This window comes from Telopea speciosissima, chromosome 9 (assembly GCF_018873765.1).
Source record: "Telopea speciosissima isolate NSW1024214 ecotype Mountain lineage chromosome 9, Tspe_v1, whole genome shotgun sequence".
Taxonomy (NCBI): Eukaryota; Viridiplantae; Streptophyta; class Magnoliopsida; order Proteales; family Proteaceae; genus Telopea; species Telopea speciosissima.
This window is the reverse complement of record NC_057924.1, coordinates 24941468-24955458: the sequence shown is the minus strand read 5'-3', so window position 1 is coordinate 24955458 and position 13991 is coordinate 24941468. Positions and strand designations below refer to the sequence as shown.

At 36.0% G+C, this 13991-nt stretch overlaps 1 protein-coding gene across 1 annotated transcript; it reads right to left on the bottom strand.

The window, feature by feature from the left end:
* Positions 1 to 336: 336 nt before the first annotated feature.
* LOC122639437 (urea-proton symporter DUR3-like) lies at positions 337 to 11279 on the bottom strand. The gene is made up of 9 exons (XM_043832301.1): positions 11056 to 11279; positions 4671 to 4778; positions 4484 to 4579; positions 4289 to 4371; positions 3939 to 4159; positions 3544 to 3806; positions 3141 to 3379; positions 2045 to 2694; positions 337 to 682 (listed from the first exon to the last, which is right to left on the bottom strand). The coding sequence occupies exons 1-9, from the start codon at positions 11236 to 11238 to the stop codon at positions 516 to 518; spliced, it is 2010 nt and encodes a 669-aa protein (XP_043688236.1). The 5' UTR covers positions 11239 to 11279; the 3' UTR covers positions 337 to 515.
* Positions 11280 to 13991: the final 2712 nt, after the last annotated feature.

Here is a 13991-nt window from a genome sequence, read left to right as displayed (position 1 = left end):
AACACGATCAACTTCTCCCATAATAATATCTATACTACCTAGTATTGTCATAATATCAGCCAATTTCGTTCTTTTAACTAATTGAGGAAGAATTTGCAAATTAATAAAACCCGGTGGACGGATTTTGCTTACAAGGTATAAATATATAGAAAGGCTACGGGGCTTTAACCCATCATAATTTTTTGCTTCCATTGAGCAACAACAAAGGCCCGGGTTACAAGGCTAGAAGAAAAGTTTAACTTTGATCATTAAGGAGACCCCTGAGGGCATATCCTTGTTTACAAGAAAAAGGTACAACACAAGTTTCCATTTGTTGGAAATCTGAACAGAAATCTAAGCTTCCATGTATCATTGACAATAGTTTATATGAGAGGACTATTATGGCTCTGATGAAACTGAATGAATTCTTTGCCCTCATTTTTCATGTTTCATTGTCTTCTCTTTCTCTAATATAAGTACATTCATTCAGCCTTTGGTTTCTGCAACATGATTTCACGTATTTTGGAGTTCAATTCTTAAATCTTTTCATTGTGAATGGCATTTGTAAATATTCCGATCAAAACACTTTTTATTGTTTCCCTGCTTTCGATCAAGGGCAAAGCAATAATCACAACTGATCCAATGGTACCCCAGGCTATTGCAATGACAGCCCAAAATGTGAAGTATCCCAAGCTGAACTCTCCTGCAAAAGAGAGATAAATTTAGGACAATATATCTTGTAGAATTCTATGGAAAAGCATACATAAATGTATAATGTAAAAGTACCGCAAAGTCGATCTTGAACCAGGGAAACCAGCAGGAGATCGATTGTAGCAGGTTCAATACAATAAAAGGAACAAAATTTAAATAACTGAAACTCTTTTTTTTTTATTACTATTTTTCTGTTTACACTTTACATATGAAGGAGAACATAAGGGATGAGGAAAAGAAGAAGAAAGGGAAATAGAAGGGGGATAGGATAAGCTCTCTCAGCCCATTATCCTCTCACCCAGGGCCTCTCACCCACGGTCTCTTACCGTTGCTGCATCTCAAAGCTTCAACCATAACTCTTTTCTCTTCAATCTCTATCTCTTTTTATACTCAGCCTCATAAAGCATGGTTACAAAATGGTAACTCCCTTTTGGCTATTGGGAGGATTACAAAATAGAAACGAAACAAAAATAGAAACTAAATCTAACTAAAAGGAAACAAGGGACTGAAATAAAAACTTAAGAGAATATAAACTTCAAAATAAAATCTAAGCCTACTTTCTAATCTAAATTTAGAAGCTAAACTGAGCTAAGGTTGCTTAATAGACAACTACAAAATATCTACGAGATTAATTCTAAAATAGAAAAAAAAAAAACTGAACTCCGAAATCCCCCACGCATAGACAAAATTGACTCTTCTAAAAAGCCTTCATGCAATCTGGTCTAGTAATATTCCAACCAAGGCAAATATGGGGTTGTGACACTGTTCAGGTGAACGGTACCATGAACAGAAACGTGAACAGTGTTTTGGTCTTTTCTTTTTCTTCATGTTTTGATCTACATCACAAAGCCAACTAATCCATATGCAAAGGATAGGTTTTAGTGTAAGCTCTGTTTGGTCCTCTTAGAATCAACACTGCTAGGGTAGATATGAAGATATGATGTATGTTGTATCAAGTCAGGTCAATTAGGAATGGAAGGAGTCTGTTTTATTTTTGAGCTAATCTGATTGCCATGACCAATACAAAATCAAAATCCATCTAAAATGATAAACTTTGATCTCCAAAAAAATAGGAGAACTAGTTATTGTTGTGGCCTTCTAGGAGTCCAAGGCTCTCTTTGGTATCACTTCTTATATTTTAGAGTGATTCTTCCTGGAAACCGTTCAGAGAATTAATTAATTAATTGGACCAAACATATTTGTGGTCTGAATTACTCTGGAGAATTAGAACCCCCTAAGAATCTCCTTTGATTAATTAAACAATCCAACCATAGTATTAGGAATGTCTTGAAAGCCTGTTGATAATTCATCAAAGTAGCTAGACCTACTAGAAAGAAGTTATTGATGAACTTACTTGCTGGAAGAGAGAGAACTGGCCACAGTATCAAAATCACAACAGTGAAACAGATACCCCATTTCAGTATCCAAGCTTTTGCTCTTTTCAGCTTTTCCTCCTTAAATTCTTCATCTGGCAAATCAGTCACATCCTTTTCAACCATAGTTATCTGCTTGGTGCTCTCCCAATCATAATTTTGTGGCCACAATAGACTATATACAGCATGGATACCTCCACCAGTCAATATAGAGACAATGTTTCCAGCAAGCATTGGCGCATTCCTGCCAGTTGTGTCAAGATTTACTCGGCCATACTCTACTTTTGTTACTGATAGCCACGTGATAATCCCAAGAATGCAGCCAATGATTGCTCCAACAATGGCACCTGATGAGTTTGCCTTCCTCCATAGAAGCATGAAAGCAATAGGGAAAACAGCAGAACCAATGACAACTCCCATCGCTAGATACATCCAGCCCAATGAAACTCCTACCAGATTCAGTATAACTGCAAGCACTCCCATGAAACATCCAAATGCCAAAATGACAACCCTCGAGACATTCAGAATTTGCTTTCCAGTTGCATTTGGATTGATATAGGTTCGGTATATGTCATATGTACACAAGGAAGAAACAGCAATTAGCTCAGCACTGCCAGCAGATGTCACAGCCCTGAAAACATAACATACATTTGAGGAAAAGACATGTATGCATAAAACAAATTAATCATCCAGTGGGAGTTTGGTCCTTTTTTAGAAATTTTCTTGCAGGAAAAGACATGTCAAGCTCATTTATGTTGACACTAATTCTAAAAACATCCCATCATATTTACTTTGATAATATTATACCTCTCTTCTAACCCACCAATAATATCACATACATCCAGATCATTGAATTGGGAAGAATCACTTGTACACTATATCTGAGAATTATATCTATTGGAGTGGGAGATAGAGCAAGAATCTTTGCATTTCATTAAAAGAGGTTGTGTAATGTTAATTGAAAGGAGTGAAGAAACATACAATAAATTAGAAAAAAAATAAAAATTGTATTCCCATGAAATACTTGTCCTACATTTTCTTCTACCCAAGATTTTATAGTTCTCTAGTGATACTCACATAAAAAGCATAGTAAGAAGTAGAATAGATCCTGTTTGTCCCATTAAAGCTATAGCTATAGCAGGAGGAACAAGTCCACGACCGGCCTCAATTTGTGTTAGTGGTAGATCAAGAGCTACAGCTCCTAAACCCAGTGATGTTGCCAAAGAGAAAGGCACGGCAAACCAAACCAAGCCACCCAGCAAGTAGCCCTTGTGAGTTGATGAAGGTCGTGCAGCAATGGCACTCATCCAATACCCCTAAAGTACCAAAAAATGGAAAATATAAGCAGTTATAAGAAGATAAAAGTGAACTATGTACTGAGAATGTGACATGAAAATAAAGCTAGGGTCAACCTTAGTTTTTTCAAAATTTCTATAGTAGACATCGAGAAATTATCTCCATAAAAACTAATAGAACTTACATTGTCCACAAAGACAGTGCCAAAGTTGCCAATGATGTTTATAATTCCAAAAACAAGGCCACCTGAACTTAACATTGTTAGGTAGGATCCATTGTAGTTCCCACCAATAGGTCCACAGGCCTGACCAGTATGAGAAATTGGCTCTTGACATATTCTTGATTTGCTGGCAACTTCCAAGAGATGATTGTAGACAACTTTCGGACTACCCAACTTGCTACTTGCCGTGTAAACCAGGTATACAAAGATGACCAAAATCACATGCACTAACAACAGTATATCAAGAATTAATTTTATGAAAACTCAAACAATATAGAACAATATTATATGCCTTTGATTTCAATTAATCTTATAAAATTAACACATCAGAGATTGCAACAAGTCCAAGTATTTTGTACCTAGAACAGAATGTATGTAGCTGGCCAAGAAAGTAGCTTTTAGTCCCCCGGCCAATGTGTAGACTATGACACCAATAGGAATTAGAAAGCTTGCAACATAAATGTTGACCCCAGTAAGCGCATTGACAACCGCAGAGCCACCAAGAAGAAGCATGGCCGTTACAAGAATATTTGTCATGAAGCAGAAGCAAAGGAAGACAATATGAGCTTTAGTCCCCCATCTGAAAGAGGGAGAGAGATATTACAATCACAATAACAGAGTGCCAAATTTATCATGTAAGAGCAGTTGAAACTAATTATTATTTGGTAATTATCTACCATGTCATGCAAGGCATCTATATAAAACTTACCGGGCCTTTACAACTTCACAGACCGTATGAGCATTAGGAGCCTTTCTTTTGATCTCTATAGCCATAACACCAAACAAGAGTACCTATTTTGTAGAACAGAGTAAAACATTAGATGCATTTTTGCCTATTATCCCTAAGAAAGAAGAAAATGATTTAATTGTCTCAATGTATCCAACATAAGATTATGTAACAGACCTGAATGGTGGCACCACTTGCATACCAGAAAGGACCACTAACACCATACTCCCAGGTGATATTGGAGCTTTGCAAGATTGTAGCAGCCCAAGTCCACTTTATGAATCCAAATACCAAAAAATGTGAGTTCCTAAAGTAATTTAATCCAACTTAGCCATAGTTAGCAACCAGAAGAGGAGCATGTTACCTGAGATACGATTACACTAGCAATGAGTCCTGTTTTAACACTTCTGCCTGCAGTATTGAACCATTCAGATGTGTGTTGTGCCCCCACATATCGCTTCTCAAGCCATACCTAATTATAGAAGATACAATATTAAAAACATAAAAAACAGAATAGACACTTGACATTAACGAAAGAGAGAAATTTTTTAATTAAATTAGACTGGGAAGAAGCATGATCTAAGTTTAATTTTGTTAAATGTATTTACCGCAAGGAGTCGCCCTTCCTAGTTGTGATGATATTAGTCTTGTTAGCTATTAGTGTTTGATTATGTTTGGTCTAGTAGAGTCTTATAGTAATGTCAAACTGATATTTTAGAGCTTTGTTCGCCCTCATGGTAAGCACCTTCAATCCCTATTTGAGGATTATCCAAGTCTCTGATATTATGTATTTAAATTTCTCTAAAGGGTTGGCGATGCTCTATTTTTCTGAATTTTCTCGAAAGATTTGACCTTGAGATTATTAGAGATCATACCATTAGTCTTGTCTGATATTTTTTAGCAGTATTAACCTATCTGAATGGCCCCTCAACATTGGTTTGGTGTTAATTTGACAACTCGAGGTTCAAATTTTTGAAATTACCCATATTCTGGGTTTATGATTTCAGAATCTCCATATTTTGTTGTTAGTTCTTATTTTTTCTTCAGATTTGTTTAATATTGTAGGGTTTTCCTGCCGTACTTGATTACTATATCTTTTCAGATTTGAAATCTATCAGAAAAGGTAACCCTAGTTCCTTGTTACCAATTAGTTATGAGAGAATCAATCTCCCTATTGGTAATGTTGCCACTATCACTGATTGCTATTTAATCTCCATTGTGATTGTCTGTTGGTTTATTCGCTGCCTCTATCTGGTATTCTTCTTTTCTAATGGATAATTCAAAACCCCCCATGGACTCTTCATATTGTATGGACTCTTCATATTGTGTCTCCTTCCTTCACCAAATCTGAGTCGACCTCATCTAAAGATAATTCAAATCTTACTTTACAAATAATGGGGGTCGTGGTTGTGGTTCTAGCATTTCAAGAAGAGGTCATCATTCAGGGGGAGGTTGAGGTTGTGGTTGTGGTCATGGTAGAGAACAACCACTATATTAAGGTATGCGTTAATGTTCACTATGGAAAGATGAATCACATTGTTGATACATATTAGGTGAAGCATGATAAACCTAAGTAGGCTAAATAATTGTCTGCTACTATTATTACATCTGACCAGAATTCAATTGCATGTTCATCCTCTGACATCAATTAGGATTCTAAGTCAGAAGGTAGTCAATTAAGTGATGAAGTTAATCAATTATTTAATCATATTCAACAAGTTGAGACATCTGCTTGTACGTCCATTTCTACCATTGCTCATTCAGGTATTGGCACACTTGTTGCCTCTTCTTCTTCTACATTGTGGGTTATTGACTCTAGTACCACTTGTCACATGACTGGTAAGTCCCATGCACTCTCTTCACTTTAGAATATTAATCACCCTACCAAAGTCATACTTGATGATGACTCATCTACTCAAGTCTTCACCTCATGTTATGTTACTTTATCTTCTCCTCTTATGTTTAAATCAGTTCTTCGTGTTCCTAACTTACCCTTAATTCTTATTTCTGTTAGTCAATTAATTAAATTATTTAACTGTTCAAACACATTTTAGTCTACTTGTTGTGTTTTTCAGGACCTCTAGACTAGGAAGATGATTAAGGTGGAGGCCATGACAATGGTGGTCTATATTACTTCGACAATGTCGCTCCTACTTTTTCTATTGCTTCTAGTGTATCTTTCCCTCTCTAGTGGGAATACCGATTGGGACATATTTATCTTTCTAAAGTCCAACATATGGTTTTTAGTTGCAAGCATATCTCTCAACTTAAGTGTGAGGCATGTGACCTTGGAAAGCATCAGCATACTTCGTTCCCTTCTCGTGATGTATCTCGAAGTTTCTCTTTATCTTTCGTTGTTGATTATCACTCTCGAATGACTTTGTTATATCAATTAAATCTATCAAATATTTTGTCTATTTTTAAGCAATTTTATAATGAAATAAAGACTAAGTTTTGTGTGTCAATAAAATTTTTTTGCTCTGAAAATTCTCTTAAGTATACTCAACGAGAAATATCTAGATTTTATCTGATCGTAGGATGACACATCAAACTAGTTGCAGCTAAGAGGAAAATTGGCATTTGTTGGAAGTTGCTCGATCTCTTATGTTTTATATGCACGTTCCCACGTTTTATTTGAGTGATGTTGTTTTGATTGCATGCTATTTAATTAGTCACATGTCATCTGCTATCCTTGACAACTTATATCCTTTTTATGTGGTTTTTCTCAAATCAACTTTATTTGGATTACCACCATAGAATTTTTTGTTGTACACATTTTGTTCATGACCGTCACCCTGGTCTTGATAAATTATCTCCGCGTGCTACCAAGTATATGTTCCTCGAGTATGCTCACACTCAAAAAGGCTATCGATTTGATGATCCTATTACATGTCAGCATTTTATCATTGCTTGTACTACACCATAATTTTTAGTTGAAGGTCATAAGTTGGATAATAATCTTCTTTATCCTCTACTTATTCCTGTACCTATTTCTCTTACAAACTCCACTACTATAGCTATACAAGCACCATTTCAAGTTGATTTCAACGGTTCTTGTTGATCTCCACTAACTTTCCAGTCTCTCTTCATAAATGTATTCAAGCTTGTACTAAAAAAATCTAATATTACCTATCCTATTTCTAAATTTGTTTTAATTTCTCATCTTCCACCTTTACTTCATAATTTTGCTTTGTCTTTATCTACTGCATATGTGTCTACTAAGTACCAGGAAGCATTGTTACATCCTGGTTAGAACAATTCTATGGATGTGGAGATGAATGCCTTGTTAGAATATAGGACGTGGTCTCTTACTGACTACCCCAACGAAAGAACTTGTACGGTGTCATTGGGTGTTGTCAAGCACCTACCAGATGGTTCTGTTGAGTGACTAAAAGCTTGCTTGGTTGTCAAAGGATATATTCAAATGTTTGGCATTGACTATTTTGAGACATTCTCTGTAATAGCTTGTCCTAACTCTGTTCATGTACTAATATCCTTGTTTGTTAATCTTGACTTGCTTCTATTTCAATTTGATATAAAAAAATGCTTTTTCTTTGTGGTGATCTTAAGGAGGCTATATATGGTTCAACTTCCTGGGCTGTCAATGGTTTTCCTTCTTCACAATGCTATTTATGAGTTTAAACAGTCTCCTCGTGCTTGGTTCGACAAATTCAATAAGGTCATCGGTGATTATGGGTTTACTTAGTGCTTCCTTGATCATTTTGTATTTATTCATAAACGTGGGTCCAATTTGGTTATTTTGGTTGTGTATGTAGATGATATTATTATATTTGATGATGATTTTCTTGGTTGAAGAGTCAAGGTGTATTTTCACGGACACTTTCAGATGACAGATTTGGAAGTGCTTAGATATTTCTTATATATTGAAGTTGTTTGTAGTACTAAGGGAGTCAGTCTGTCTCAGAGGTAGTATGTCTTTGATCTTCTATCTAAGACTAGGATGTTGGGTTCTAAGCATATAGATACTCCTATGGATCCTCCTTTGAAACTTGGAGCCTGTGATGATAGAGAATTTACAGAGAAAAATCAGTACATGTGATTTGTTTGACGACTTATCTGCCTAACTGTTACTTGACCTAATATTTCATTTGTTGTGAGTGTTAGTAATCAGGTCATGGAAAATCCTAAGTATGGGTTGTGAAATATCTTAAAGGTGCTCCTGGGAAAATGTCTTATTTATCGACATCATGGGTATACTGATATTATGGGTAACTCTAACGCTGCATGGGCTGGTGTTGATGGTGATATTAGATCTGTTACTGAGTATTGTACATTTGTTGGTGAAAATCTTGTTACTTGGAGAAGTAAGAAGCAGAATACAGTAGCTCGATCGAGTGTGGAGACTGAATATAGAGCTATGGCATATACAACCAAAAGGTGTGGCTGAAGTCTCTTATTCATGAGTTAGGATTCTCAATTACTAAACGTATAGAAATGTATTATGATAAGAAATCTGCAATTTATATTGGTAATAATCCTATTTTTCATGAGAGGATTAAACATATTGAGGTTGCATTTCATTTTGCTAGGTATGTCGTTATGCAAAAATTGATCTCTACTCCTTTTGACAACTCAAGCGATCAACTTGGCAATATGTTCACTAAGGCTCTATTTAGACCATGTTTTTTAATTGTTGTTCTAAACTAGAAATGGTATATATATATACACACTACAGCTTGAGGAAGAGTGTTAAATGTATACCGTGAGGAGAAATCCCCCTTTCCTTGTGTCGATTTAGTGTTAGCTAGTAGTGTTTGGTTATGTTTGGTTTAGTAGAGTCTTTGGGTCTGTGTAATTAACTCCTAGTTGGACTCTTTGTCTAATTACAATATACGTAATTGGCCTAGGCCATGATAGGATTCATTATGAGTCCTACCGTGGCTCTAGGTGTTCTCTTTGTCTCCTCTCTCTTCCTCTTCTTAAGCTTGGTAAGTATTGGTTATACGTTTAAGTTAAAGTTATAAATTTTTTATCTTCTTTATTGCTAAACTAAATTGAATACCCAAAGAAATATTATATTGAAGAAAGAAAACTTTTGGGGACTAATCCAAACTCTCACATTGGCCCCAAAAAAAAAAAATAAAAAAAATAAAAAAAATAATATATATATATATATATATATATATATATATATATATATATATTTTTTGCATTTTTCAAACTTTTATTTAATGATTAAGAGAGAAAAGATGAGATTAATAATTTGAAAATAGAGAACTAATAAGAATGCTTATTCCACTATAGCATAGAATTTTATCAAAAAAAACTATAGCATAGAACCTATATTATTGAAGTTCCACAAGCCAGAATGAAGTATTCTTACTGGTGGAGTAAGGTGGACTATGCAAAAAAAAAACAAAGGTATAAACAATCTTGGATTGTGTTCACAATCTTTTAGATATTCATGGCTGTAAAGTTATACTGAAATATTAATAAAGAATATTTTAGCCTCATATTTAGGGTAAACATGTGAGCCCTAGTCCTGTTCAGTTAGCACTAATTTTTGGGTTTTCCAAAATCAAGTCCTTTGCGTAGCACAAAGGCAGTAACCTGAGGCGGTTATTAGTTCAATGAAGGGCTGCTAAGCGATATGGTAAGTTGAAATTACATTAATGATAAGCGCATCTTTATACTATGTGGACTTTCAAGGGAACCAAGAGATTAACTGAAGTCCACGAAGTATAAAGATGTTTATCATTGATGTAATCTAAACTGCCAGTTAAAATAGTGGAAGCTTAACACAAGAATCTCTTCTCCAGGATCTATATTCTGTTCTCGGGTATCATAGACAAGGAAGAAAGAATGGGGATTGGGTGTGACGGTGGGAGTTGGGGTTGGGAACCGGAGGTATAGTTGCAGTGTGTGTCGAGCAGCTTGATTCGAGCTTCTTCCTCTTCTTCTCCTCGAAAATTGGAGCTTCTCAGAATAACACAGGGAAAGGAGGAGGAAGAAATGGGTCCCACTATTTTTATATTAAAAAACGAAATATACAACAACAGGTTGCTGATAGGGATTTGCCACGTGTTGGTTTACTAACGTACTCTCCCATTGTCCAAGTAGCTGATCGGAGCACTAAAATTCTAGCAATGGAGGAAACCACTAGCAACCAGCCAACCGAATAATTATCATCTCGATCCAATTTGCGGAACCTTCAATTCCTCTAATTCCTCTAATAGGGGGAGTGGACCCCACTTTGGGCAATGTTTTGGAGTAGGGGGTAAGGTTGTCATTTCAACTTCCATATGAAGAATTGGAGGAATTGAAAGGAGTAGCGAATTGGAGGGGATAACGATTCCCAACTGACCACCCAATGATCCAAAGCCAACCTTAACAACAAAACCAGATTCACCCAGACGGATTCAGATTTATCCCCACATCCAAACATGCTACTATGCCTCACCCTCATTTTACCCTTTTTCAAAGGAAAAAGTTTTTCCTCCATGGTGGGTGAAGGAAAAGTACATCCATCTATGATCATCATTACTTTACCCGTATTAAACAAGATCAAAAATTCCCCTACCCTCATAAAGATGTTTATTCCACTATACTAGTGAGGAATGACTCACAGTGAAGAGATTCCCATTTATCGTGGGTGAAAGGAAACATGTTCTTATCAAAACAATTTATTTTTATTGATTCAAAGACTCAATTCAATGAAAAGTAAAGAATACAAACTACTTAGAAACAACCCTCAAAAGTAATCAAAGAATGAAAAGTTCCGTACATACCAGGAAAGAGGTGAAGACAGCAAAGAAAGCTCCGAAACCCAAAACGACAGAATACCCAACTCCTTGATTGAGAGCTATGTTACCCTGAAAAAAGCTACTCTGCCGGACACAGCTTCCATCGTTGCCGACATGATAATATTGCGCGGAGAACCCGAACGGTGGGCACTGCGTAGTAGAAGCCATGACAACGGTTTCTTCTTTCGAATTTTGTCTTTGTTTGTACTGTTTTTATCCTTCTCTCATGGGAACAAAACATATTTATAAAGGGAAGGGGAGGGAATTGAAAGAAAGGAATGAACTTGGTTGGTGACAGCAGGGAACCTCTGAGGTCAGCTTATAAAGTATTTGTCTTTCGAGTAGGAAATTTGGAATCATTCTTGGGCATGGATGTTAATCAACCTCCACCCAAACAAATGTCTCGCTATCACTTTCAAGTAAAAACTTTTAAAGCTGTGTTTGGTATGTATTCTGGGTCAATTTTGCATTCTTGGACGATAAATACAACTATTTTCATGATATGAGAATATGAAATGGACCCCATTCCAAGAATGCATATCAAACACAGCCTTAGAATATTCAGCCATTTTTCTTATTATTTCAATATTTCTTTAGATTTGTGGAGAACCTTTACTTTATTTCTCATTTTCCTACTCCCAAGAAAAAAATAAAATAAAATAAAATAAAATAGAACGATTATTTATCTTTCTAAATATATTTATAGAACAATACTTATTTTTTCACATTTACATATTTTTAATCACAAGGGAGAGGCTTCTCAACTACTATAATCACTTCCTCATTTTTTTTATAGAGAAGTGTTTTCTGTTCAGGAGCATGACCCCTGCGTCAGCATGGGAGCAAATGGGAGTGCATATGGAAGCATCAATAGGAATAGGATTTATTCATTTCAAGGGGCTTGGATGGCCATTTTGTTTCAGCCTATGCCTGATAGTACAGTTACTCCATTATGACCAAGTGATCACGGGTTCAAATATGAAACTGCTTAAGAGTAGGAGCCACGATCAAAGTTAAGGATGTCAACGGATATTCAAAAATCCATATTCGATCCACGTTTGTATCCGTTTAGGAGAATACAGATCCGTCTGAAAATTAATCGGATACGAATATGATAATCCCCCTATCCGACCGATTATTATATGATTCGTTTAGCAATCTGACAGTAATAAAATGTCTGAAGTATATCTTTGTTTCCGTCTATTCAATTAAGTCTTTTATTTTTAATAATTGGGAAAATTACTGTCCCCTCTCCTCGATTATGCCTTAATGACAATCCCTTCCCCTGCATATTGAATAATGACTCTCCCCTCCCCTAAAGTCGAAAGATTCTATCAACCGTACCCATTCCGTGAAAAAACGTTGTTAAGTGATGACATCAACCTTAATATATTCATTTAAACCCCAAAATACCCTTATATAGTGTGATATTCTAAGATTATCCTTCTAAGTGAAACGAAGAACTTCTTCCTTTGAACTCTCTCCAACGAATCCATGTGATTGAGGCTGAGATTCGTTGACCGAAGACTGTCCCTTTAGAAGTCCGATCAGGGCCTTACTGCTGAAGACAATAAAGGGGAACGTCGGTCAACTTCTTCCTCCCGCCCCACCCCTGCAACTCCTCTCGCTGCCCAGTTCCTGGTTAAGTCAAAGTTTGTATTCAAAGATTCTAACATGCCCGGGGGAAGTTTGGTTGAATCTCCATTTCCGATGGAGTAAACCCTACCACACATCTTGTTCAGATCCTGAGGTCAAACTCGCACCGATTCCTGTTTAAGTTTAGGATTGACGAAGCAGCGGGCAAGGGAGGAGACAACGACAAGCCTGATCCTAACAAACCCTATTGTCTTGGCCCCAAGATCTTTGATTGGAACGAGCAGCGAGCGAAATGGCTTGCAGATAACCTTGGTTTCCCCAATTTCATTTCTCCCAATAAGCCTAGGGTTCTTCTCGTTTCAGGTCCTCGTCAAAAGCGTATGAGAATTCATTTGGTGACCATTACCTCTTGAAGTCGATCAAGAACAAGATTGATTACAACCGTCTCCATGAAATTGAGATCTTTTACAATATGGCGCTTCTTGATGCCGAAATGGCGAAGGAGCCAGTTCGTGTTCTTGTTACAAGAGTGGCAGATTCAACAGAAAATTATATCAATTAATGAGTTCATTATAGTACTGCAATCTCACATTTCTTGTTGTCTTTTGTATTAATCGACCAAAGAGTTTACAAAAAATATTCTTTTTGGCAAGTTATATCGATTAGTGAAAGATACAATTTTCCATTTCATAATAGTTGTGGTTCTTGATTTCTCCATGTACTTTATTGAACCAGAATGAGATTTTAATGCAATATGCAACAAAATCATGTGAACTGAGTAATCGATTTTCACTATTTGGTCTTCAGAAAGTATGAGTATTAAGCATCCCAAATGCTCAGATTTTGTAGATAGGACTGTGTTACTGAAGGAGAAAGAAAGATAGTTGCTGAACTCTCAAGTCTCAACCCTAATTCTTAGCAACAAAACGGTAAAGATGTCAACGAATAAGATATTATCTAAATTCGTCTGAAAACTGATAAATTATTATCCGAATCTATCCCAATATAATTGGATATGAATATGATAATACTACTATCCGATCGAATACGATCCATTTACATCCTTAGCAAAGTCTTTTTCCTCCCTTTTTTTTTATTAACAAGATTTTAAGGGAAAGCATGACACACACGTTTGATCTCTGAAGGTACGGCTTGACTTTGGATTCAGTTTTGTTATTTTGCTATTACTTTCTACGGTGAAAACATTTCCAGATCTTCACAAAAAACAAAAAAAGACATTTCCTGATATCATCAGCGCACGGGTGGACAGAAATGAGATTGATTTTGTTTTGTATTTATTTAATTTTTTATTAACTTTAAATGCA